Source organism: Dendrobates tinctorius, unplaced genomic scaffold (genome assembly GCF_039654945.1).
Source record: "Dendrobates tinctorius isolate UK_male_01 unplaced genomic scaffold, ASM3965494v1 ptg000020l, whole genome shotgun sequence".
Lineage (NCBI taxonomy): Eukaryota > Metazoa > Chordata > Amphibia > Anura > Dendrobatidae > Dendrobates > Dendrobates tinctorius.
The window spans coordinates 11,080,422-11,106,860 of NW_027361688.1; the positions used below are offsets into that span (position 1 = coordinate 11,080,422).

Genomic DNA, 26,439 nt, shown 5'->3' on the forward strand with positions numbered 1-26,439 from the left:
TTCTTCCCTAGGCCTAGTATTGTCTTATTCAAAGACAACCCAAATAACAGATGTGAAAATTTTATGGAAAAAGGATTATAGGTGGAATTACCATTAATGTGGGCAATTTATGTACACCAAGAGTCTGCCAAAGATTTCACATTTTAACAGATTGCAATCAGTCTTCATGTTCTTGACCAAGTATATTACCTTCACGTGCTCTCAGGTGAAGATCAAAGTAGGGACTATAAGAAGTCAATATTGATCTAGAAAGGGTCTTAAAAGAGGTTTTCAGCCCCATTTAGTTTATTATATAACTCCCACACTGCTAAAAATTTTTAATAATATCCCTGAAGACCTTTTTTTTTTTCAGTCTTGATGCTTCCTCGGTGTTTTCAACATCATCGCCTTGGGACAGTCCATTTCCTTCAAATTACAAACATTAACAGCTGTGTTCTCCCACCAAACCTGTAGTGTATAGTGATGGCTTCTGAGACAGCACCGGCTCTCCTTGGTCTGCCTGCATGGTGCTTAAGCAATGGTATCACAGCTGCTCCTTTAGCTGATGCACCTATCAACAATGCCGACGTCTCGTGATGCCCTGACCATGTGGGGAACGTGGCGTGATGCGCGCAATATGAGAGCTATCGGCAAAATGTAAGGCTTACTCAAAGGGTCATATTTGGCAGTGTAGGACGTAGACCAGTGTCTATGGTAGGAGGTTGTTCAGAACTAATATATGGATGATCCAACCTTAAGCTAGGTTATCAACATCATATCGGTGGGGAGCAGACACACACTGCCCATTTTTCCCCATTCACTTTAGTAGGAGCTTAGCTGTACAGCCACAACATCGGGTACAGATCTGTGCTGTTCTGGCTCTATACATCTGGCCACAGAGGGGACTGCAAACTGTTGATAGGTAGGGGAGTCAGATAGGTCATCAATGTTTAAGTTGGCTGTAGATAGACTGTGGCCAGATAACACCACAAGTAACGAATTTTAAGAATTGGTACAACTATCCATTTAGCGTTCCCATCCCATGCAAATTTAGACCCCCTAACCGTCTTTTTGTGGGTGAGAAAATTCTCATGTGTCAAAGACCTGCAATTTGTTTTTCAACGGTGCAAGAAAAGTTCTAAAAGTTTTTAACGTGGAGTGAATGTGGTTACTGCAATTTGTATGAAACAGTAAAACACTTTGGGTAGAGCGAAAACCCTGTGCGGAGACAGAAATCACAGAGAGAAGGAGCTCGATGTGACGGCAAACACTTCGTAATCTTGTTGGCCGATACACCTCGCATACTTCTAGAGACAGATATTTCTTCTGTGACTGGCAGAGCACCGACGCCTCCTGTGGGCAGGAAGTATAATACACCAAAATTCAAGAAATAGCTCCCTTGAAAGTTAAAAAGCAAAAAAACAGGGCAGTTTTTCTTAGTTTACAGGAAACATTTTGATAACATACGCATCAGAAATGTTGCTTTGATAAAGCAGTGTTCGTGCGCGGGAACAATGCTATTCACAGATTGATCACTGCATTCCAGTTTTTTCTGCAGCTGTGCCGATCTGGTGACACTGCTGTGGCCCCCCCCGTCTTTTTCTGCAGCCATGATAATTTGGTGCCGCTGCTGGGGCCCCCCCGTCTTTCTGCAGCCATGATGATTTGGTGCCGTTGCTGCGGTCCTGGTCTTTTGCTGCAGCTGTGCTGATTTGGTGCTGCTGCGGTCCCAGGCCTTTGCTGTAGCCATGATTTGCTTCCACCACTGCAGTCCCCGTCATTTTGCTGCAGCTGTGCCGATTAGGTGCCGTTGCTGCTGTCCCTGTTTTTTTTTTTTGTTTTTTTTGCTGCAGCCATGCCAATTTGGTATTTTTGTTACAGACTTGCCAATTTGGTATTTTTGTTGCAGTCCTTGTCTTTTGCTGCAGCCATGCTGATTTGGTGCTGCTGTGGCCCCCATCTTTTGATGCAGCTATGATGAAGGTAACTGGCACCCAAATATGACAAGAGGCATGGCAGACTTTCATAGGATATGATGCCGACTGCTAATTGAGTTGCATACTCTATGCTAGTTCCTTGTGCTATCATTCCTTGTTTTGACTCCTGTCAAACCCTGATCCTGACCTCGGCCTCGTTGCTGGATGTTGCCTGGGGTTTGTTTGTCTTTACCTGACTCTTACTCCCGGCTTCATCCCTGACTACTTCTCATGTTCCGGCCTGTTACATCCTGACTGTTCTAACGGTGATTAGTTTTTGCTTAAGTCCTGACTATGCTGCTACTACGACATCAGCACTACTGTAGCCAAAACCATGACTATGGTGATCCTCCAAGAAGCAAAGTCTATACCTTCTTGGAAGGAGTTAAGGGTCGTAAGAACAGTTGTGCATGATGAGCCGAAGCGCGTCGGCTGATTGAATTATCCCTGTTGTCAGCCCCATGTCCATAAGGTTTAAATCGGCATGTATATCTACTATATAATTGTCTGTCTGTCATGGAAATCCCGCCTCTCTGATTGGTCGGGGCAGTATGGTCGCGGCCTATCAGCGACAGTTGCTTAGTCGTCGCGGCAACACGGCTGCATTGCTTATTGTACAGGCACATTACAGCCGTTAAAGGCATCACTGCTGCATCGCTCATTACACAGGCACAGTCCTGTACATATACAATACATTAGGTAAGAGCAGAACAGTGACTGCAGCTCTGGGTGTAACTGGAGTACAATACATTAGGTAAGATCTGAACAGTGACTCCAGCTCTGGCTGTAACAGGAGTATAATACATTAGGTAAGAGCAGAACGGTGACTGCAGCTCTGGGTGTAACTCGAGTACAATACATTAGGTAACAGCAGAACAGTGACAGCAGCTCTGGGTATAACAGGAGTACAATACATTGGGTAACAGCAGAACAGTGACAGCAGCTCTGGGTATTACAGGAGTACAATACATTAGGTAACAGCAGAACAGTGACAGCAGCCCCGGGTGCAACATAAGTATAATACCCTAGAAGGTGGTCCGATTCTATCGCATCGGGTAGTTTAGAGTCTCTGTTAAAATAAAAAATAGTTATATACTCACCTTCCGACGGCCCCCGGGCATCTTCCGAGTCCCGACGGGACTCCGGGCATCTTCCGGTCCCAGTAATGATTAGCGAGAAGGACCGGAGACGATGTCCCTCTTGCGAGAGCGCGACATCATCAGCGGTGTTTCGCAGAAAGCAATACTGGGACTGGAAGATGCCCGGAGCGTGGTGAGAGGAGGGACAGAGTCCGGGGGCCGTCAGAAGGGGAGTATATAACTATGTTTTATTTTAAGAGACTCTAGAATACCCGATGCGATAGAATCGGGCCACCATCTAGTAGTAGATATGCTTGCTTACGGGTAGAAATTACAAAGCCATCACAAGCTATTCTAGATGTGAGGACTACAAGAAACATTTAATTATGGTGCACCGATTAGTAAAAAAGAACCCAAATGAATTGATTTTAGTTAGACGAAACTTAAGAATACTTTTTATTCCGATCATAATAAGCGATCACTCCACCCCCCAAAAAAATAAATAAATTACTATTTAGAGAAGTTGCACTTATTCACAGCACTTAGGCTTATAAACCAGTTTTCTTTTTATAAGGAAATTAAGATTAAAATGTAGAAGTCTTTTTCTTGTCTTAGGTGCATTCCTCTAATTATCAACGTGCATCTTTTTTCAAAGTGTACACGTGAATACCAGGTAAGCTAGGGATTAAGCTTTTTCTTTTTGATGTACAGATGTTCCCAAGTCAGATTCTGCACAGAATTTAGATAGATCTTCTTAACTCCTAAGGAACCGGTGACCATATTCTTCTATCTTGTTGTAAACGAGAGCCAAGACAGGGAAAGAGTTAAAAAAAACAAAAAACAAAAGATCAAACAATATCAAAATTAATTAAGAGGTCTTAATGCCCCATAAGCTCTTTAAGTGGTCCACTTAAGGAGTAGTATTTTGCAGGTACTTGGGTTATAAGATGGATATTTAGCTGGAATTTTCCAAAACACAATATTTGAAGCGCAGTTCACGTAGACACAATAGCAAGGGAGGAGACTAGACAGATTGCCAAATGTGAAGTCGGGGAGGTATTTTTTTTCCCTAAATTTTGGTGAATTAGCAGCTGCCTCATAGTGGTTTTGCCTTCATCTGGATCAACTTGTTAGGCTATAGTTTGAACTCGATGGACTTGTTTTATTTCAACCTTAAAATTAAGACAAACTCTAAAGATTGACCAAACAAGATTTTTTCTGGACATTAGAGAGCGAGGTCATCTACTCCAGTCCTCCTTGGATAAACCAAATGTGACTGTCTGCGGTACCTGGCATGTATCATGAAAAACTTTCAGAATTTGTCATATTATGCCAGAGTTTGATATGGAGAAATAATTACTGTCGTGAAGAAGTCAGGTGAGGTAAAATGTGGTCACCTGCCCACGATCTCTCTCAATGAGCCACAGTGAGGAGAGTGCTTGGTCTTGAAGATCAGGCACTTCCATCAGAGAATCAGGTCACCTGCCCTAGATCTTCTTTAGTTAGGTGAAGACAGAGCTTGGAGTTGAAGATCAGGCACTACCAAGCAATAAATAGACTTCTTCAGTTTCTTGTTGCCATGTAGTTCCAGGGTTTGGAGAACCAATAACGGTGGAGTCAACTGCCCTAGACCTTCCTCAGTCAAAGTGAGGAAAGGATTTGGACAGGAACATCAGGCACCGTCGAGGAGAGCAATAAGGTAAAACTTGGGTCACCGGTCATACGGCTTCCTAGATTAGCGAGTGAGGTGAGGATTTGGTTTGGAGAACAAAGTAACTGTCATGATGGACTGAGTTGAGGTGTAGTTAGGTCAGCAACGCTAGACCTCCCTCAATTGGCCTGCTTGCCAAAAGGGTACTGTCTAGACGAATAGGCACTACCATCAGAAATTGAGGATAAGTAGCGTAAGCCCCACATACAGACCGATGATTGTCGTAGCCACAGATATTGATAGGTTCAGCCAAAAGTCTAATGTGTATGGGGGAACAACAAGTCAACGTGCATGTACGATTTTGGATTGTCGATCACTTTGTTCTCCCGGCAAACATGTCAGCCAGCAGCTTTCTCAGAGAACAAAAGAGTGTTTGCTTGGCAGAGATGTCTATCAGTCAAATGATAGGCTGGACCAACATTCGGCCAACAGCTATCTAATGTGAATGGGGGCCTTAAGGTCGCATTGTCAAAAATGCCTTCAATTAATTTGAATAAAGTATTTTACGTGGAGAACCAGACACTACCATGTGTTACATACATAATACATTTCTCCTATAGAAAACTGGAGCAGTTGCATTGGTAAACTTGCTCTGGTATGTAGCTGAACTAAGTCATCCAAAAATACATGCTGTTCCACATCACATTCGGTCATTTTCAGTTTTTGGAGGGCCCTGTAGCCATATTATGTGGGAGATAACATCTAGGATACATGGTCTGCAAAAATGATTTATGTATGCCTTCGGGCAACATAAAATGATGAACTTCTTCCTTAAAAGACAACCTCTTTTGGAAAACCCTATGTATAGTAAAGCCCCTATCAAGGACTACAGATAAGTGAGCAAGCGCTGGTATATGTTCTTCAGTACGTCATCTGATTGATTACTTATTGAATGTTACCCATGACTGACCCAGAACATCACAGTCCTAAAATAGGCATTAGACCTACCAGTAATTATGTTTCCAGGAGTCCATCCTGACAGCACCAGGGAGGATGTCCCTCGCCTCCTTGCAGGGACAGGAATAGCACACAAGAGGTTAAAAACAGTCTCCACCCACATTCCCTCAGTGTTTTTCCAAGTACCACACCGTGGATGATGCAACTGAACACTTTATTTACAGAATCATATTACAATATATGACAATTTTTTCAGGAAGGGAACTATCCGTGCTGTCAGGATGGACTCCTGGAAACATAATTACCGGTAGGACTAATGCCTATTTTCCAGGACGTCCCTCCTGACAGCAACAGGGAGAATACCAAAGTATCCCCTTAGGGTGGGATGACTGCCTGGAGAACCATTCTCCCGAAAGCAGTCTGCTGGTTAGACAACATATCCAATTTGTAGTGTTTACAGAATGTGTCCAACCTGGACCAGGTTGCGGCCCTACAGATTTGGTTTACAGAAGCCCCTGCCCTTTCTGCCAAGGAAAATGATAATGCTCTGTTGAGTGAGCTTTTAACCCTTCTGGGGGAGGAACCCACTGGGAGACATAGGCCAAACTGATTAGCGATGTTATCCATCTCGCGATGGAGGCTTTCCTCCCTTTATTTTTCCCCCCAAAGAGTAAAAATAGGTTATGGTCTTGTCTCCAACCCTGCGTGGTCTTGATGTAATCAATAACTGCCTTGTGTACGTTTAATTCGTGCAGGGCCCTTTCTTCATCATTTGAGCGGTTCTCGCAAAAGGAAGGCAAGATTATTTCCTGGTTTAGGTTTTGGACCAACGTAACTTTGGGCAAAAAGGTGGGGTCTAGTCTCATGATTATTCGATCCTCCCAGATTCGGAGATATGGGTCTCGGATAGATAGCGCCTGTATCTCGCTTATCCGTTTCGCTGTGGTGATCGCCACTAAAAATGCTACTTTCATGGTTCGATGTGAAATGGGCATCTCCTGGATCTGGAAAAAAAGGGATCTAAACAAAGAGACCGCAGGACAAGACTAAGATCCCATGGGGGGACTGACCTCCTGACTGTGGGACGTAACCTCTGAATTGCCCTGATAAATCTTATTACCCAGGGTTGGGAGGCCAAGGGGTAATCGAGAAAGGAGCTTAATGCCGAGATCTGGACCTTCAGCGTGCTAGGCCTAAGTCCTTTATTAAAGCCTGCCTGAAGGAAATTTAGTATCTTTGGGATGTCTGGTTTTCCTGAGTCGGGCCTGCCACAATCTAGACAGAATCTTTTCCAAATTTTGCGGTATATCGCAGACGTTACGGGCTTTCTGCTGGCCTGAATAGTCGATATGACCTGGTCTGACAGGACTCGAGCCCTCAAGATCTGCCGTTCAGGATCCAGGCTGACAGGTGAAGTCTTCCTGGGTCTTGGTGAAAGACTGGCCCTTGGTGAATGATGTCTTCCCTCTATGGAAGCAGGACTGGTCGATCTTTTGCCATAATGCCCAGGAGTGGAAACCAGCTCCTTTTCGGCCAATAAGTTGCTATCAGAAGCACTCTTGCCTGATCCTCCTGAATCTTCCTGAGGATGGCTGGAATGAGAGCTATCGGGGGAAATGAGTATGAGAGAGTCTGCCCCAACATCTGGATTAGGGCATCTACCCTTTCAGGATTGTCCAGCGGATTCAGAGAGAAAAACCTGTACGTCTTGGTATTTTTCCTGGCTGTGAAGAGGTCTATGTGCGGTCTTCCCCAGCGCTGGCATAGGTTCTGGAAGATCTCCGTGTTCAGCTCCCACTCTGTGGGACAGATCTTCTGCCTGCTTAAATAATCTGCCACTGTGTTTTGCGACCCTTCGAGATGGACGGCTGTTACTGACAGAACCGTATTTTCTGCCCAGGAGAAAATTTTTTTGCCAGGTCCTGGAGTGCCCAATGCCTTGTTCCCCCTTGATGCCGCAGGAAGGACACCACCGTCACATTGTCCGATAGAATCTTGACGTGTTGGTTTTTCAGTCGGTACTGATTTCTTCTTAGGGCCTCCCATGTGGCGTAAAGTTCCTTGTAGTTGGAGGAAGTGGACCGCATGTTTGCCGGCCATTCCCCTTGAAGAATTCTGCCTTCTAAATGTGCCCCCCAGCCCCATTTGCTGGCTTCTGTAGTAATTACGACGCATGGGGAGGTGATCCAGGGGACACCTTTCCTTAGGTTTTCTTGCTGCATCCACCACACCAGGGATCTTCTTACTGCTGGAGACAAGGATATCTTCCTGTCTAGGGAGGCCTGGTGACGATCCCAGGCGGCAAGTACTTCTTTTTGAAGGGTTCTTGAATGGAAATGTGCCCATCGGACACAAGGGATGCAGGATGTCATAAGGCCCAAAGCGCGCATTGCTACTCTGATGGAAACGCGGCATTTTTGAAGGTCCTTCATGCTGTCTCGTATCTTTGTCTGTTTTCCTGGTGGTAAGACGGAAGTTCTGCTTCTGGAGTCCAGTAGTACTTCCAAAAATTTTTTTCCTTTTTTCTGGGACCAGGTCCGATTTTTCTTTGTTTATGATCCAGCCCAGGAAGTCGAGAACCTCTATTGTCTTCTCCTTGTGCCGCCGCAGTTCCTCTGTTGATTTCGCCACCAGGAGGAAGTCGTCCAGATATGGAATGATGATTATTCCCCGATTTCTTAGGAACGCTACCACCTCCGCGATTGGCTTCGTAAAGACTCGAGGCGCCGAGGCCAGACCAAACGGAAGACACTGGAATTGAAAGTGGCAGGTCCTATTCTCAAGTCTTACTGCAAACCTCAGGAATCTCTGACATTGGGTGAATTGGTACCTGATAGTAGGCACTTTTCAGGTCCAGGGTACACATCAGGGCATTGTCTATCTGACGGACTGTGGATCTGATTGACTCCATTCAAAATCTTTTGTACATGACCCAGGCATTTAAGGGTGTCAGGTTTATAATGGTACGGGATTCTCCAGATGGTTTTGCGATGGCAAATAGGGACGAATAGTGGCCCGCCCCAATTTCTGCCCGGAGAACCGGAATTATCACGCCAGAGTTTGCCAGGTCTGTCACGTCGACTCACATCTGGGGGGAGTCTTTTATTCTGTGGGGATAAATGGACCTTTCGGGGGGAGGGGATGAAAATTCTATTTGGTAACCCTCTGCTATTGTTCTCAGTACCCACTGATTTTTCATGATCTGAGACCACTGGGAACTGAATTCTCTGAGTCGACCCCCTATGTTGGTATAGTCATGTTCTTCTGGATCTAGTACGAGATCTAGAAGGGGGGGGGGCTCTAGATCTTCCAGCTCTAGAGTGGGTGTTACCGTAGGAACCCCTCTGAGAGCTCCCCTGGTATCTATAGTACTGCTGTCTTCTATATCCCCCGGGTCTACGAAAGGGCTGGTCCCTAGGTTTCTTTTCCTCTGGGAACCCCTTCTTTATATCGGATGCTTTTTCTAATATATCGTCTAATGCTGGGCCAAAGACTTTTAACCCGGAGAAGGTAAGGGCACAGAGCTTGTTTTTAGAGGCTCCGTCACCTGTCCAGGTCTTTAACCAAATGGCTCTGCGAGCCGAATTTGACAAAGAGCCATTCTGGGCAGAAAAGCTATCGGATTCTGCCGATGCATCGGCTAGGAAAGCTGTGGCTGACTTCATGATCGGGAGTAAATCTATAATTTCCTCCTTTGGGGTTTTATTAGTCAAGTGTTCCTCTAACTGCCCCAACCATAAAAACATAGATCTTGCTACCGAAGTAGCTGCTACGTTTGTTTTAATTAAGGCTGCTGACGTTTCCCAGGCCCGCCTTAGTAAGTTATCCGCCTTCCTATCCATGGGATCCTTCAGGCTAGAAGCGTCCTCGAAAGGGATCGCTGTTTTCTTGGCCACTTTTGCTACAGGGACATCAATTTTGGGAACTTCCTCCCACTCTTTAATGTCCTTGGGGTCGAAGGGGAGACGTCTCTTAAAATCCCGAGACATCACAAGACGCTTTTCCGCCTCCTCCCATTCCTCCAGGACCATAGCTCACACATGGCCGTTCACTGAGAATACTAAATTTCCTCTGCACCCTAAGGCCCCCGATCATAATGTCCTGTCTGGACTGAGGTTTCTGGACCTCCTCAATCTGCATTGTGTCTCTGACCGCCTGTATCAGATTGTCCGTATCGTCCGAGGAACAGAGGTCTCTCTTCCTGATCCGACTCCGAGGAGTAGGAACCTTCCTCTGAGCTAGGCTCCATCTCCTGTCTGGTTCGCTTGGCACTGGGGCCTGGACTGGCTGGTTGTGGCTGGGAAAGGGTGGCCATGGAAGCCTGGACCTCCTCTCGAATCAGCGATCTCATTTCCGATAGGAGGGACGGCTGTTCGCCCTTAATTACTTTGGCCGTACAGGTGTCACACAACAACTTCTTGTGCTTGCTGGGGAGCTTAACCCTGCATACGGGACACTTATTGGGCTTCCCTGGGTCTTTCTCTGTCTGCTTGGTCGTGGGAGTGGGCGCTGTCGGTTGTGCCTTTGCCTGCATAGTGCAAGAGAGGGACAGTCAGGCTCTGATCTGGGCAGTCAGGGTCTCGGTCGGTCGGTTTGCGCTGAGCGCACTTACCCCGTCCGGGTCGACTGTGCCCTGGTTCTCCATTCCGTGCTGTGAGACTCTGCGAGGTCAGGAAGGCTGCTGCTGCCTGTCTCACTGTTGCCACGCTCTGCTCCTTCAGAGCGCCCGCCGGCGGTCTGTATTTCCTGCGCTCTGACGTCACCGGAATTGCACCGCGGTCTCCCTCCATGGAACTTCCGGTCCCCGCGCTGTTGCCGGCGTTGGAGCTGAGAGCCTCCGCTGCGGGAGGAGGCAGCTCTACCCAGGGGGCTCGTCCCTCCCCTGGTCTCTGCGGCTGAGGGACCCCCACCCAGGAGGGTTTCAGCGCCCGGGGTCGCTTCACAGAAGGAAGGTTTGGCTGGGCCAACAGATCACCCTGGACCCCTCCGGTAAGATGGATCCTCTTGGGCGTCTCTCCGTGCAGGGACAGGAAGAAAACACTGAGGGAATGTGGGTGGAGACTGTTTTTAACCTCTTGTGTGCTCTTCCTGTCCCTGCAAGGAGGCAAGGGACGTCCTTCCCTGGTGCTGTCAGGAGGGACGTCCTGGAAAATGATGATTTCAACTCAAGTCTTGTTCGGCATATCTACTCTGTACCAGATCTTAGAGCATATTAACTAGACTGATGATTCCTTTGGCCTAAAGTTCAATGAACCTCTCTTTAAAGTCTTCTATTCCTTGGGTCCACCATTTTGGAAGCAGTTTATGAGCTGTACAGGGGGCGTTTCAACCATCATACCCTCTCCAGCCGGGGGAAGGGCTTTTTTTCAACCCTGTTTCTGCTTGGATGACATCTTCAGGGACATCTGGGTAGTAGAAAGTCGAAGATCTCCAGAATCAGGAGACTCAAGCCATGAGGGCTAAGTTTTCAAGTAATTGCCGGGAGTAACATAAAATATAATAAATACAGAGGAAGCATGCTGCTTATAACGAGAGCTATAATTAAATAAGACAAGCTGGGAACCGGCAGAACGCGCAGAGTCTCCACCTTTGCAACATCTTCCAGTTGAGTTCTTAGAAAAAGCCATAATTCAGGAAGGTGGAAGTACAACACAGATAACCCGGAGGAGAGCATTGCTCATCAGCCACAAAGCAAGTTGAGTACAGCATACATAATAGACATATACAAGAGGGTTGGAGTTTGGGGATGTCTTCGCTATACGTCTCAACTGCGTTTCACCACGTTGATTTCAAAAGTCAAACCCTCCACTGATCCAGAACGTCTTGGCATTCTTCCATAAGGCTGGTATACCGCTTTTACAAGGTGTCTTCTAATAGATTTCCAGTAGTATGATCTCCGGTATGCCGCTGTGGTGAAGCACAAAGTAGGTGTTACGAGGAGGGAAGAGTCAAAAAAAGAAAAAAAAGAAGTTGGTGATGTTCCACACTGCTGTCCAAGAGGATGCAAAAAAACGGACACTCCCAGAAGATAGGTAAAATGGTACCATCAGTGTTGTGGAAACTCCAACAACATGAGGAATAAGAAAAGTTGGAAAATTAACACCAGATCAGAGCACATGGCTTCGAGGTGTAGGAACAGCAAGACCGGGGGATGGAAGTGGTCACGTTAGTTGGTCCAACAAGGGTTCTAGAAATGTCCAAGAGTGATTTTGAATGAGTTTTTGAGAATGGAAAGCACCACTGTGTAACAGTTGAAAAATGGGGTCATGCAGGCCAGATTGAGGGGAAAGTGACAACGGCATGAAAAATCTTTTTGGGTAACGGCTAGTGTTGGGATGATTAAGTGCATAAGGCCAAAGTATTTATATTCATCCACAGTTTTGTGATAGCCAATGTCTGGCGACTAATCTTGCCAAGTGAGAAGCTATATAATAAATGTGCATATTTGATAGACCGACATTGCTGGACCCGATTCATCAAAGTGTTTATACCACAAAATTGACGAAAAACAATTAGAAAAAAAAAAAAATACAAAATTATTGTGCAATGTGAAGTTGTTGCACAAGCGTTTTGCGACTTTTGCGGTTTTCACGCCAGTTTGGCAAAGCTCCAATAAGAATTGGAACAGCTCACTTCTATACAAAGTAGGCTTCAACACATCCACCATTAACAATAGATGTCACAGCTCACCTCCTCCTTCTGTATAATAACTGATGACACCTCTATATACAGTAGATAAAGGATTTGGCATTCACAAAAGGGGATATCAGAGCTCACCTCTTCCTCCTGTATAGTAACATCTCCATCTATATAGTAGTAGACCACAAAGGATCCACCATTCAAAATAGGTAATGTCACAGGTCACCTTCTCCCCTTCCAACAACAATTAATTTTGCCAGATCAGAGCATGTCCAGTCTATATATCCCTATATCTGTTTAATGTTGGGAAATGATATAACACACCTTACATAGAAAAATTTTCTCGTGTCCACCACACACATTAATAAGCCAATAAACCCAAGACACTTTGTCGGGAAGCTGGTACATGCAGATGTTACCGCAGTTGGGAGACACCCTTTCTGTAATTATGATTAATTAGCTCCAATATAATATATTGCTGAAATAAGAAAATTGAAACAAGCTAAATCTTGCATGCTGAAACCTCAGGACTGGCATAATCTAATTTTATATAACCCCAGCTCTGTGCAGTGTGTGGAGGAAACGACAAAGAACGTGGGAGACAAAAGGTGTGATTCACGATGGAGCGCAGCGCACACAGCTCTAGGGTATGAATGCTTCCGGAACTGGCAGACACGCTCCGATCACATACATTCATTCCTTCCTTCTTTCACCCCTGTAGGAGATAAATTTTATGACCTGAATGCAATCTATCAAGAAGAGGCCGCAAAGAAATTTTCTGGAGGGGGGAAAGAAAAAAAGAGAATTGTGGTTGAGGTCTGAGTTCAAGGAAAGGTGCACGGAAATGTGTCTGTCTCTGCAAAACTTGGCAGGTAGAGTTAACAGCGAAATTCAATGGAAAGGGGACATCAATCAAAATCGTGACTCCGTAAAGTAATTACACGGCGTCGTTCCATAAAAATGCAAAAAAAAAAAAAAAAATAATGATAAATTTGAACTCCAAAATTTAGCAACTTTAATATCTACACTCCTTAACATTGAAAATTGCAAAAACAAGATGGAAAAGTCGTGCAAGAAATGTAAATCACAGGACAGATAGACACTGTACTGATCTGAAAATGATGAAAAAGAAAAAAAAAAAAAAAAAAAATGGGCACAAAATATCTTGATTTATTCAGCATGGAGCCTGCGCGTCACACGCAGAAATCCCTGCACTTTCAGCCTCGGCTGCTATCGCTGAGGTCATTAATGGTCGTCTGAGGAATGTTGTGCATCGCTAAATGCACTTGGGTGCAGAAATCATCAAGATCCGCTGCTGGCAGCTCCTTTTGCAATGATGTTCTAGATGTGCTGGATGAGAGACAAGTCCAGAGACGCCGCAGGCCATGGAAAGAAGAGCGACATGTGGTCTGGCGTTATCGTTAACACTGAGGACAGGTTAAGTGGCACACTAAGAATTAGATAAAGGACAGTCCAGTAAAGTGCTTAGCTCCAGGAACGCATGTGATAGCAGCATGCATTCCAAACTCAAGACTTTAGATGTCCGCACGCTGAGTAGAAGATTCAGATTTTTCCTCAGTAGAGAGAATCTGGGATGTTCTGATCCAATCAAAATTCCTTAAACAATGTCAGATGAAAAAGGAAAACCTCCCCTGATGAACCCCGAAATGTCCAGAATGTGCCAAGGTCCTGCTATTACATTCACGCTAGAGGGACTCAGACTAATCCTGTAGCTATGGGACAGTAGGTAAACAGTAAAAATCGGTAACAAACCTGAAAGAAAGGAAGAATTGGAAGCATTTAAAGAAATCAGGATGGATGAACACAGAACTTAATCACTTGTTAAAAAGGAAATATTTATATCAAATGGAAAGAGGGCAAGCGCTAGAAGAGCTAAAGCCAGTAATGAAGTGAGGCTTGGAAGGGAGACCAAAAGCAGTTAAAGGATTGTGGGAGTATGTCAAAAGCAAAAAAGTCAAAGATGCTCTAAAATTTTTACAGGATGAAAAGGGTGAAGTGGTCAAAAATGATGTTGAGAAGCCAAACTTTTAAATAACTAATTTGCATCTGTGTTCACTAAGAAAGCAAATGTAACATCAACTGATCTCCACGGTGCTGTCGAAGGAATACAATAATCCACACTACCCATAAACAGAGAGATGGTGAGGGAACACAGCTAATTTACAGGAATTATATCTCCTGGTCCAGATGAATTAGATCCTAGGGCACTGAAAGAGTTAACAGAGGAAATTGCAGAACATGTAGACAGAATCTTTGAAAAATCCTTGAAAAAACAGGAGAAGCCTCAGAAGATTGGAGAAGGCTAAAAGTTGTCCCCATCTTCAAAAAAGGAATGATGATGGGGCCAGGAAATTACAGGCCAGTGAGCCTTACTTCTATACCAGGAGAGATCTTTGAACACATTTTTAAAACAGCATGTATGTATTTGGATAAGAATACAGTAATGAACCAGAGCTAGCGTGGGTTTGTAGCAAACAAGTCATGCGCGACTAATCCAATATCCTTCTATGATGGAATCACTGACTGGGTGGATCAGGGAAATGCGGTAGATATAGTATATCTCCACTTCACCAAAGCTAGGAGGGACAGCCAACACTAGAGAAGACAGAAAGGTTTCAGAAGGATCTAGATAAGCTTGAACAATGGGCAGTGATTAATAGAATGGTATTTAACAGGGAGAAATGCAAAATTCTACTTTTGGGCAAGAAAAACAAATTACATCTAAAGAATGGGAGAAATAGAACTAAGCAACAGCACATGTGAAAAAGACTTTGGTATACTAATAGATCACAGACTGCACATGAGTCAATAGTGTGATGCAGCAGCAAAAAAGGCAAACAGTTCTAGCATGTATTGAGTAGTATAGAGTCTAGATCATGTGAAGTAATTATCTCCCTATACCTCTCCTTGGTCAGGACTCATCTGGAATACTGTGTCCAGTTCTGGGCTCCACATTTCAAAAAAAAGACACTGAACAACTGAAGCAAGTTCAGAGAAGATCGACCAGGATGGTGAGCGGTCTGCAAAGTATGTCCTACGAGAAACGGTTAAAGGATCTGGAAAAGTTTAGCTTGTAAAAAAGGCTAAGTGGAGACTTAATAGCTGTCTGCAAATATCTGCAGGGCTGTCACACAGTGTAGAGGGAACATCCTTATTCTCATTTACACATGGAAACACGAGAAGCAATGGAATGAAACTGAAAGGGAGAAGATACAGATTAGATATTAGAAAAAACTTTTTGACGGTGAGGGTGATCAAAGAGTGGAACAGGCTGCCACAAGAGGTGGTGAGTTCTCCTTCAATAGAAGTCTTCAAACAGAGGCTGGATAGACATCTGTTGGACATGATGACCCTGGAGGTCCCTTCCAACTCTGACTTTCTATGATTGAGTGTAATCGTTACTAGTAAAAGATGCAGAGACTGATTACAGGGAGAAGATATTGGAGGTAAAGAAATGAAACACCAATCTCAGATACAACAGAGTAGTGGGTTTTTAACTGAGGAGTGGAGGGTCGCTTTAAGACTTGGACATTGGTCATCTTAAAGTAGCAGAGAGGATACCACCAGCAGTGTTGATGGTGCAGGGAAGTGATGTGAATACTTTTTGCCTCCTTTGTGGTTCAAGGCAGTGCTCTCTTCCTTGGTGGTCTAGAGTTTGAGGATTAATATCACACCCATTGACGAGTGACGTAACACTTTTTTTTCTGTACAGGTATATTTATACATGCCAATAGTCCCGATTTTGTTGGGACAGTCTTTTGAAATCAGCCCACAAAATGAGTAGGGCTCAGCCATGCCCTGAAAAATGGCTTTTTGGGGATGTTTCTTGGTGTGATGGGGCAGGGACCAGAATCCCAGCAAAACCTGGTGGCTCCTAATTCTTTACTGTGGGGGGCACAGCTCTCTCTGTGATCAAGCAGAAGACTTTCTGGTTTCTGGATCCGATGACAGGGAGGATGTCCGCTTAGACATGACATACGGAAACATCAAGGATTACAGGCTCAAAAAATAATGCATAGGAGGAAGTTCTTACCAATTAATTTTAATTTGTACAAATATTCTTTTCCCCTTTGCTTCATCATATCATATTTGACTTCTTGGGATGGGCTCCTCGTTTTCTTTGGGTCTTTGAAGCTCTAAGTGATGATCATTGTATGAGAAACACTCAGCGTATTTACCTAAATCTTTCCTGCCCCTCGAGCACTTTGCATCTAGATAGGAACCCTTCAACGGGAAGAGGGGCTTCGTAGACAACCTTCAAGGAGCCGAGCCGTGATACGATGAATCTCGGGCAAACAATTATGAAATTGCTTTCAAAAAAGGTCTATTGTAGTAGACGAATGCTGAGTCAATGTTTACCTTCCGCACAGAATCAGGACTTCTGGGTCCGTTTGGTTTGTGACCTGCAAAAACGCTGGCAGGTCTCCTGAAATCACAAAGCTTTACAAGCCACCTGTATGTGGAGAGCGCTCTACACCTGACTTGGAGTGAACTTCCAGGTGTGCCGAACTACAGCTCCCAACATTCTGGATCAATCATCGATAATTCAACACTAGAGGAACAGCCCCGGCTTTCCTAAGACAAAGGCGTATGAAGGAATGCCAAATCGGGATCAAAAACTTGGAGACAAGCCGCGCTAGCTGTGGAAATGCAAGACAAGGCTGCTTCCGATGGGGGGGGGGGGGGGGGGACCGAGAGAGAGAGAAAACTATATCTAAGTACAAGGACATGTTGCCCCTTGATATACGAGTTAGGGAAGTTAGGCTCCAGTGTATCATACTTCTATACAGTGAAAGTCTTCTTTTTCATTTACGCTTATGGTAAATACTTGAAGGGCTTCTCCGAAAATAGAAAATGCTGAGTGGCTGCTGTGGTAGAAGTGTGAGCAGCCTCTTCTTACATTAGCACCACATGTATCTCCATCATTAGATCAGATAGAAAGGGTGAACAGCAGCCTCTTCTTACCTGAGCACCACAGATATCTGCTAGATCAGATAGACACTGTGGACAACAGGGTGAGCAGCATCTTCTTACCTCAGCACCACATGCATCTCCAGTATTAGATCAGATAGACGGGATGGACAGAAGTGGGAACAGTCTCTTTTAACCCAAGTAGTCATGGTATCTCCAGTATTAGATCAGATAAACAGGATGGACAGCAGTATGAGCAGCCTCTTATCTCAGCACCACAGGTATCTCCAGAATTAGATCAGATATCGTGTACAGTAGTCCAAGCTGTCTCTTCTTACTTCCAATCCCTAGATTCCTTAGTATTAAATCAGATAGAAAGGTTGGACAGCAGTGTGAGCAGCCTTTTTTTTTACCTCAGCACCACAGGGATCTCCAGTATTAGATCAGATAGACAGGGTGGACAACAGTGAGCAGCCTCTTACCTCATCAACACATATCTCCAGTGTTAGATCAGATAGACATTGTGGACAGCAGGGTGAGCAGCATCTTCTTACCTCAGCACCACATGTATCTCCAGTATTAGATCAGATAGATGGGATGGACAGTAGTGTGAGAAGCCTCTTACCTCAGCACCTCTGTCATTTTATCAGATGGGAGAACATCTTCCTACACATGAAGGTGGGTGGCAGAGTTTTCGACTAAGGTTAGTTTCACATTTGCGTCTTTGTGCGCAGCGCATCGTGAGCAAGGAAAAACGCATGCAAAAATGCGCATGTGCGTTTATGTGCATGCATTCTCTAGGTGTCACATTTCACTGGAGGAAAATCCTTGAAAAACCCTTGAAACAGATTCCACCAATGGGACATCAAAATGTTTCTTTGTGTAGGGGGTGGTTTAAACCAGTGTCTAGACATGTTTATGCAAAAAACGCATGCGCACGAAAACACGCACTCCTGCGTTCCCATAGACTAATGCGTTATTTTGTCGCATTCCGTGTGCAAGCTTTTTTTTTTTAACCTTTGGGCGGACCCAAAAATGCAACAGGTTGCATCCGGCGCGTCTAGACGCAAACCTGGAAAAAACGCATGCAGTCTAACGCGTGCAAACGCAAGACCATGCGTACGCTATGTTAAACATAAGTACGCATGCGCATGGATGCGCTGCGCATAAAAACGCTAATGTGAAACCAGCCTTATGCACATGCTCACAGCCTCCTGTCCTATTAACATTTTCGGACAGGTTTCTATCAATGTAACAAGACATCATTAATTCTGATGTACTATGGCGATTACCTCCTAGACAAAACAAGTGGTTTTTTTTAATTAAACAATAGTATTTTTTTTTTCTATTCCTGGAGAATCCCTTTAAAATGTTACTCTTTTTTTTTTCACATGTCTGAGTCAATGAGGCTTCCTCCAAAGAATTAGCAGGGATCCTAGGCATATGAGCCTCACCAATTTTATCATATCTCCATGAAACGAAAGTGGAATTTTCATCTAAACTTATGGAACGTCTTCTAAAATGTTTGGTAAATAAAATACCCTAAAACACAGAGCGCCATGTCCATGACTGATTATTCTATTAATAGTTATTAATTATGATTATTATTAATAATTAGTATACTTTTCCTATTATTAATAAATTAAAAAAAAAAAAACATAGCCTAGGAAGGGTTACTTTCTGGGTCCCATTCCAGTTTTGAGGTGAGAGGCACTGGTGGCATCCCGTGGACAGTGACCTACCAAGAAGTGAGCAGAGCCGGCAGGAACATGGACCTATCCTATTCATTATATATTACGAAGAGTGCATGATACCTGCACACATCCTTGCACTCACAGAATTATCATCAATGCCTCTTGCTATGAATGCCTTCAAATAAAATAAAGAGTCATCCAGGAAGGTATAAAAAGGGAGGTAAACCTCATACCTTATCTTGGTTCTCTCTGTTTTTGTAGCACAAGTTCGCGATGAGACGAATGAGATGAGCCTTGAAGCCCACAGCGGCGTGGGTCAGGTCACTTCCGAGGGACGCGGTATGAGTGGAGGTAAACACGTTCTTGCTTTGTTTTCCCACCAGATGTGTTAAACGCAGGGTGTCTGTGGAAAATGGAGATGCGCATGATGCAGTCATCTGATAAGGTTAAGTCCTGGAGATCAAACTTAACAAGGACCTGTTTGGAGGTCAAAAGTATCCAGTTTAGATCTTATTTTCTTCCCGCCCATTCTCCGAGTCTTCTGGTTTTTGTTTTTTTAAAATCCACCATATGGTTCCAGAGATATCGGCTTTTTTATTTAGCGCTAGTTTTTCTGCTCCTCGGGGGTGTGTCTAAGGCAAATCTGCATAATTACGCCGAACCACGCCCCTTTGGAAAGACCATAAAAGGAAGACAAATAAAAAAGTCCATATCTCTGGAACTGTATGGCGGATTTATAAAAAACGAAGACGGTAATCATCAGAGGAGTTGCGGGAGTACCCCAATAGAAAAAACTGGCCACTATTGACCCGGTGACAAGTCCTCTTTTAGGTTAGTTATAGGCCTACCTATAACGGTGCCTAGTAAACCCGGGCATCGCTGTAAACAGCCAAGGTGATCAGCATCAGAGGTCATTTCACAGAGAAGGTCCAAGAGACGAATCACGACTAAGGCCTCCTGCAGTGGGGAAAAAAATATATTGAAGATGACATTAATGTACGATATGTAGGGATTTGGGGACCTGCATGGTAAAACCGACAGGAGATCTAATGTCTGGTTTGGCTGCTAAGAAGCAGTTGGCCATGTGTAATGCAATCACGTAATTCTCAGGATCAGTGGGGTTCTCAGGGATCAGACCACCAACAATCATTAAGGGGCTGATCATTGACAAGCACCCCCCCGCCCCCCAACAGGCCTTGCCGGGATGGAAATACTCCTCAAAAGGGAAGGTATCAGAAAATTAACAACTGATTAAATCATGCTTCTAATGGGGGCAAAGGTCATTGTGAAGGCAAAGAGAGGAGGTGAGCTGCATCATTTATGAATTGTGAATCCTGTGCCATCGGTTATTGGTCAGGAGGAGGTGAGCTGTGACATCACCTATTGTGAATGGTGGATCCTGTGTTATTTACTGTATATAGAGGTGTTATCAGTCATTGTACAGGAGGAGAAGGTGAGCTGTGACATCACCTATTGTGAATGGTGGATTCTGTGATACAACTTCTGAAAAGTATTGTGTGCGGAATAGGAAATAGGAGTTAAATAAAGAACAGAACAGGAAGTCTATGGCTTCCAGGGGTGGAAGTTTTAAAATTTCTGATTTCTGCTTTCCAGGCATAGTTTAAAGCTAAGAAGGGAAGGAGCGCCATAATGTAGTGTAGTGCAGATTTTTCAGTTATAGATTGTGGGTGCTTGACACATTGGCAGACCCTGAGGTGCCACAAATGGTGAGGCTGACAGAGTGTAAAAGTAGAATCTACCCCCAAAGCTATAAAACTGATCAAACATACTAGGTTGAGCCGTATTATTACCTCCTCCTCCTCGCAGTACCCCGGAGCCGCCAGTTTCAGCACCGCTTGGCATTGTTTCTGGAAACAGTCAGAAAGGAATTCCGCTATTTGCTGCAGATTAGTCTGCTCACGGTCGGTTAGAGGGCTCTTCTCACTTACTTTAGACAAAATAAGTTCCAAAAGGGTAATCCTGCCAGCAAAGAGCAACAGGTGACCAGCTATGTAGAAAGGTTAGCACAGCAGCACAACAGAATATCGGCCTCAGGCTGTGCGCACACATGTTTTTAGAGCGGAACCTTTCCAAATCTCAAAACTCCTCAAATTTGGCATTTCCACTCTGTTTCTGCTCTGAAACTCTAGAAAAAAAAAAACGAAAAAACAAACAAACACAAAACTGTGTGTGAACACAGCCTAAATCTGCTGGAACCCAACAGCAGGTGGGTTATTGGAAAATTGAATTATCCACTACAGGACAAAGTAATAATTCATTTTCAGCATGACACATTTTTATCATTTGGCCTTCGCTCTTCATTGTGGAGGAGAAAATATTGTATCTGCGCAATTTTATACCATTGGTCTCAACTCTTTACTTCAGCGGGTCAACAGCTGAGGTCAGCGATTGTCTGCAGTGGTCACATTTCCATGTATCGCTGCAACAGGATTGTGTATACACCTCCTATGCAAAACTATGCGTCTCCATGGTAACAGACTACAAACCCTTTGTAGTCTGATCCCAGTTATATTTGCTTCCATTATACCATAATATTACAAAAAGCAAAAGTAGTTTTATATGATATTCTTAATAAATAAACACATTTAAAGGAGGATAAAATCAGTAAATACGTTTGCGATCAATTTGAAAGGGCAGAACATTCCGTTTTGGAACCACTCTGCCTCTCCTACAGTAATGACGCCAACCCTGGATCCTGTAATCTTAAACCTTCACTTGATGCCAGCTTGTGGCCAAGAAGCCATGTTAACCAACCAATTCAAAACGTAGAAACATGTAGTTAGAGAACATGTGCCAGCTTCAAAACCACAAGCTTTTATTAAACAATGCCAAAAAGGGCACTATTAAAGTGTCCAGTCACTCTCCAGTCAATAGGAGATGGTAAAACAGGGTAGTAGGTACACTCACTTGTGTCTATCTATAGGCTTAACTCATCTTCAGACAGGCCGTACCAGCAGATGTGACCGTGGTATGAGGAGGAGAGCCGATAGAGTGGATTGTAATGTGACACAGCTAAACTCAACTGTGCTGCCCCCCCCACATGGACCTTATCTGAAAGCTGCGAGTCATCTGTGCACTAATCTCTCAGCGTTTTTTAACCAAGAGGATAGACCAGGAGATTAGAGCTGTATCAAGGTATCTCACACCCCGAGAAACCTGCTCTAAGCTATGGAGGGGGCGTGTTCTTTTTCAGTTGTGTTGCTGCCTGCTTAGGATTGGTCAGCATCATACAGGGAGAAGATGTACACGCCCCCCAGTGAAAACTGTCTGAACTTTTGTTAAAATTCAAGTGGGTGTTAATTCAGTAGGTTCTAATGATTGCTAATATCTCCACAATGTAGAGGTAAAATTTAAAATAATTTAAGAGATTTTTTTTTTCCCCTCTGCAGCCAATATTACATTGTGTGCAGAGTTCAACATGAAAAATTTGGTGCAAAGATCCTCTTTAACATTTGCAGAACAGTATAGCGCTCCACACACCGTGTTGTGGCCGTTCTTAGGTACTACAGCTTAGCACCTATTAAAGTGAATAGGAGATGAGCTGTAGTAACTGAACGGAGTTGTGCTGTTAGTCAATAACTTAAAGTGGTATTCCAATCTCCAAGGTCCTATCCCAATATGTAGTAGGTGTAATAACATGAGCAAATACCTCCAATTAGAAATTTAGTATAGTTCTGATTCACTATGTCACTTACCCCATGTGCAGGGCATTGCAGAAGTTTAGGTATCCATGGTTACAACCACTAACAACTAACTGTCAATAGATCGTGGCCGCAACCATGGATACCAAAGCTACTGCAATGCCCAGCACATGGGGTAAGCAACATAGTGAATCAGAAGAACTATGCTCTAATTCTTATTGAAGGTATTGGATAATATTATTATTACACCTTCTATATATTGGGATAGGATCTTGGAAATGTGAATATCACCACACACTAAACTCGTACACGTTTCAAATTGTAAAACTTAAGTTTACCTATCCGCATGGCTCTGAGAAGCATACATCTGTTTCACCAATTCAGGGCACCTCAAGAAACAATCTGTGACGATCAGATGTCTAGAAATAGAAGGGGAAAAAAAAAAAATAACTTGGGTTATCAGTTTCTGCAAAATATGTCCATCCAGCCAATTCGTAAGATGTGTGAAAGCCAATATGGCTGCCATTACAACTCTGAAAACAAGGATTGTCAGATAATGTTCTACCTGTATTGGTTTTTGGTGACATTATGTGCAAGTTGCACTGGTGGTCAACCATTCTGAAGTCAACCGGTGGCTTATGAGATTAACATTTTCTTGCCAAATCCATTGGTTGGATAGGTACGGATCCGTATCCGTTTGCAACATGCTAAAATCCTATATATGCCAGGAGGGTTAAGATTAGGGCAATGTCCACAGAACAGATGCCAAAAAAGTGTTCTATGGGCAGATAATGGCTATACAGGGGCATATGACTTTCGTAAATCATCCCAATATACTGTATCTCCAATGGAGGGTTCAGATGTGACGTGAGCAGATCGAAAAAAGGTTTTCACAAAACTTTTCGCCATACCCACCCCTGCCCCCCCAAAAACCCTTTCATTAGTAAAGATCCAACGCAACCCTTTACCAGTATAGTCTTTAGAAAAGAAACTCCAAGGAACAAGAGTTTCCAGATGAGTTACCCAAGCAGCTTTGAAAAAGAGTAATGAAACATTCAAGGTTGAGGACCAGAAATAGTCCAGGAATTAAAAAAATAAATCAGAATTCTAGTCCCACTTGAACTCCACTAAACATTTTACAGTCCAAAGAAGAAGTGTTGTTACAAGAGAACTTTATTGAGGAGTGCCAGCAAAAAGCATTTTGTCAAGTGGAAGTAAATCTAAAAATACCTACAAACTCAAAGACCTGGACAAAGATATAAGCCTTCCAACAGAGGTATACATCAGGAACGTTGGGTGGTGGAACTAAAGGATGTGTGTCTCCAGCCAAAAAAAGTTCTCCACCAAGTCGGAGGTGGTTGAAATGGAGTTTGAGATGGGTTTATACCTAACCACTACTAGATAGCGGAAAAAATGGACAATCCCTTTAAACAAAAAAAAGCCTTGGTTTATAGTAAAATTGTGGCATGTTCCCCAAGCTTGGCTGAAGCTTTTTTTATTTCGATTAGGAATGGCAGTCTAGTCAAAATTACCAGCAGCCTACTGAGAAATGTTAGAGGCCTAAAGGTCTATGCAAGTATAGTACCAGATTAAAAGAGGTTCACCTGAGATTAATCCATTGTGAACAAAATTTCACGTGAAAGCTGTAGCCTTTACAGTTCCATCAGAGTGGACATCCAGAATTCAAAAGGAGGTCGTTCGATTGTCAACCTAGCTCTCTAGAAGGATCGCGAAAAGTTCACCAAGCTTTGCAAACCCTACTGTATGAATTTTGAAAATTTTCTTTGCCTTTGATTGAATAGAACTGGTGATCTAGCCAAGAGTACCACCTCTCCAAGAGTACCATCTATCAAAAAGGTCTACCGAAGATTACCACCCATCTAAAAAGGTCTACCCAAGAGTACCAGCCATCTAAAAAGGTCTACCCAAGAGTACCAGCCATCTAAAAAGGTCTACCCAAGATTACCACCCATCTAAAAAGGTCTACCCAAGAGTACCAGCCATCTAAAAAGGTCTAACCAAGAGTACCAGCCATCTAAAAAGGTCTAACCAAGAGTACCAGCCATCTAAAAAGGTCTAACCAAGAGTACCAGCCATCTAAAAAGGTCTAACCAAGAGTACCAGCCATCTAAAAAGGTCTACCCAAGATTACCACCCATCTAAAAAGGTCTACCCAAGATTATCACCCATCTAAAAAGGTCTACCCCCAAGATTACCACCCATCTAAAAAGGTCTACCCCCAAGATTACCAGCCATTTAAAAAGGTCTACCCCCAAGATTACCAGCCATTTAAAAGTCTACCTAAAATTACCACTCGTATAAAAGATTTACCCAAGATTACCACCCGTTTAAAAGGTATGCTCAAGATAACCACCAGTATAAAGTCAATTAAAATTATCAGTGGTGTAAAAAGCTATCCCAAATAACTACTGGCTTGGAGGTCTACCGAAGTTTAAAAGGTCTCCCTAAAATTTCTAGCTGGCCAAAGGACTAACCAAAATTTATTTTTTACTCTTCTTTGTAGCAAATTTGCTATGTTTAAGTTTTTATACAACTTTACACATGACTTAAAAAAAAAAAAATGTCCCTATTACAGACCATGTCTTCGAAATCTTAGACCACTTTTTCCAGTTCCTCAAGTCCGGACAGGTTTTTCCTTGTGCTCCCAGCTATATTTTGAGGGATTTTTTTCCTTTTTTAAAGGCCCTCTTGGAACATTCTACTTGTTTAGGGTGGAGCAATATAAGCAATAAATGTTCAAAACAGCAACAACATACAAAATAATTATTGCCACAGCAACTTAAAATAACCATTATGCGTATCACCGGTTCCTACAAAAGCTGCACAAGTTTAGCATTTAATTCAATCCTTGAACGTCATTCACGGTAAACCATTTACAAAAGCCCGACTTAACGTCTAACGTCGCAAATGGTTATACAACCTGTTTGTTCAGCCGGGCTTATGAGCTTACATTTTCAAACGAGAAAGGACGAGCGGAGAAAGGCGCACGTCTACAAGTCAAGACGTTTGTGGGGCTCGTAAACGTTTCACAATAACAAGAGACAGATGAACACGCTATACGCCCTCACTTTCTTGACAGGAGAGAGGTCTGACAGGGAACAACGTCGTCTCGAACAATAGGAGATACAATCGAGGTCCCGAGCCTTGGGGCTGGATTCTCAGCCCTTGAGAAAATTACGATAGATGTGTAAATCTTAAAAGGCACTTGATACGGTACCTTCTTCTTAATGTTAAGAAGTGTTCACCACCAATAACAGCAGCTATATCACTTTGGGAAAGCCCAATGGTTCCCATAATTTGCAGTTGATCAGTAGATTGGGGATGCGCTGGATACATGGAGGTGGGTTGTTGAGAAATGTTACACTACAGTAGGATAATTCCCATAAACCTTATTAAACTGAAGCCGCTGAAGGCCCTGACTCTGCTTGTGAAGATTCAGCATGTGCAGACTGCTCGTGGGAAAATAAATAAAAACACAAATTTGCTTTACACCAGAGCACGTATATCCAACTCAGGCCCGCAAGCCAAATTTGGCCCGCGACATCGAGCAAGTCCCTGGTATCGCACTTTCAACTCTAATCGGCATCCTAGATGCCAATGCACTTGCAACCAACGATGGAGGGAGAAGCGGCAGCTGACGCTCCCTGTCCCATCTCAGAGCAGCGGCCGTTGTACAGAGATGTGCAGAGATTCTAAAACACCAAGAAGAGACCGGAGCAGCTGGGTGGGGGGGGGGGGGGGGAATGGGCCGAGGTGACTTTAATGGGTCAGTCAGTGATTTAAAGGATTGTTCTCAAGTTCAAAAGTTATCCCCTTTCCACTGCATAGAGGAAAAGTTTTCCAGTGGCT

The 26,439-nt window shown here is 43.7% G+C and overlaps 1 protein-coding gene across 1 annotated transcript in view; it reads right to left on the reverse strand.

The window, feature by feature from the left end:
• ATXN10 (ataxin 10) overlaps positions 1 to 26,439 on the reverse strand; it is a 93,844-nt gene that overhangs the window by 41,011 nt on the left and 26,394 nt on the right. The window contains exons 6-9 of the mRNA XM_073567659.1: positions 22,908 to 22,988; positions 20,719 to 20,887; positions 19,756 to 19,864; positions 19,141 to 19,310 (exon numbers count right to left, since the gene is read on the reverse strand). Of these exons, the coding sequence (XP_073423760.1) occupies positions 19,141 to 19,310; positions 19,756 to 19,864; positions 20,719 to 20,887; positions 22,908 to 22,988 (529 nt within the window). The remainder of the gene's footprint in view (positions 1 to 19,140; positions 19,311 to 19,755; positions 19,865 to 20,718; positions 20,888 to 22,907; positions 22,989 to 26,439) is intronic.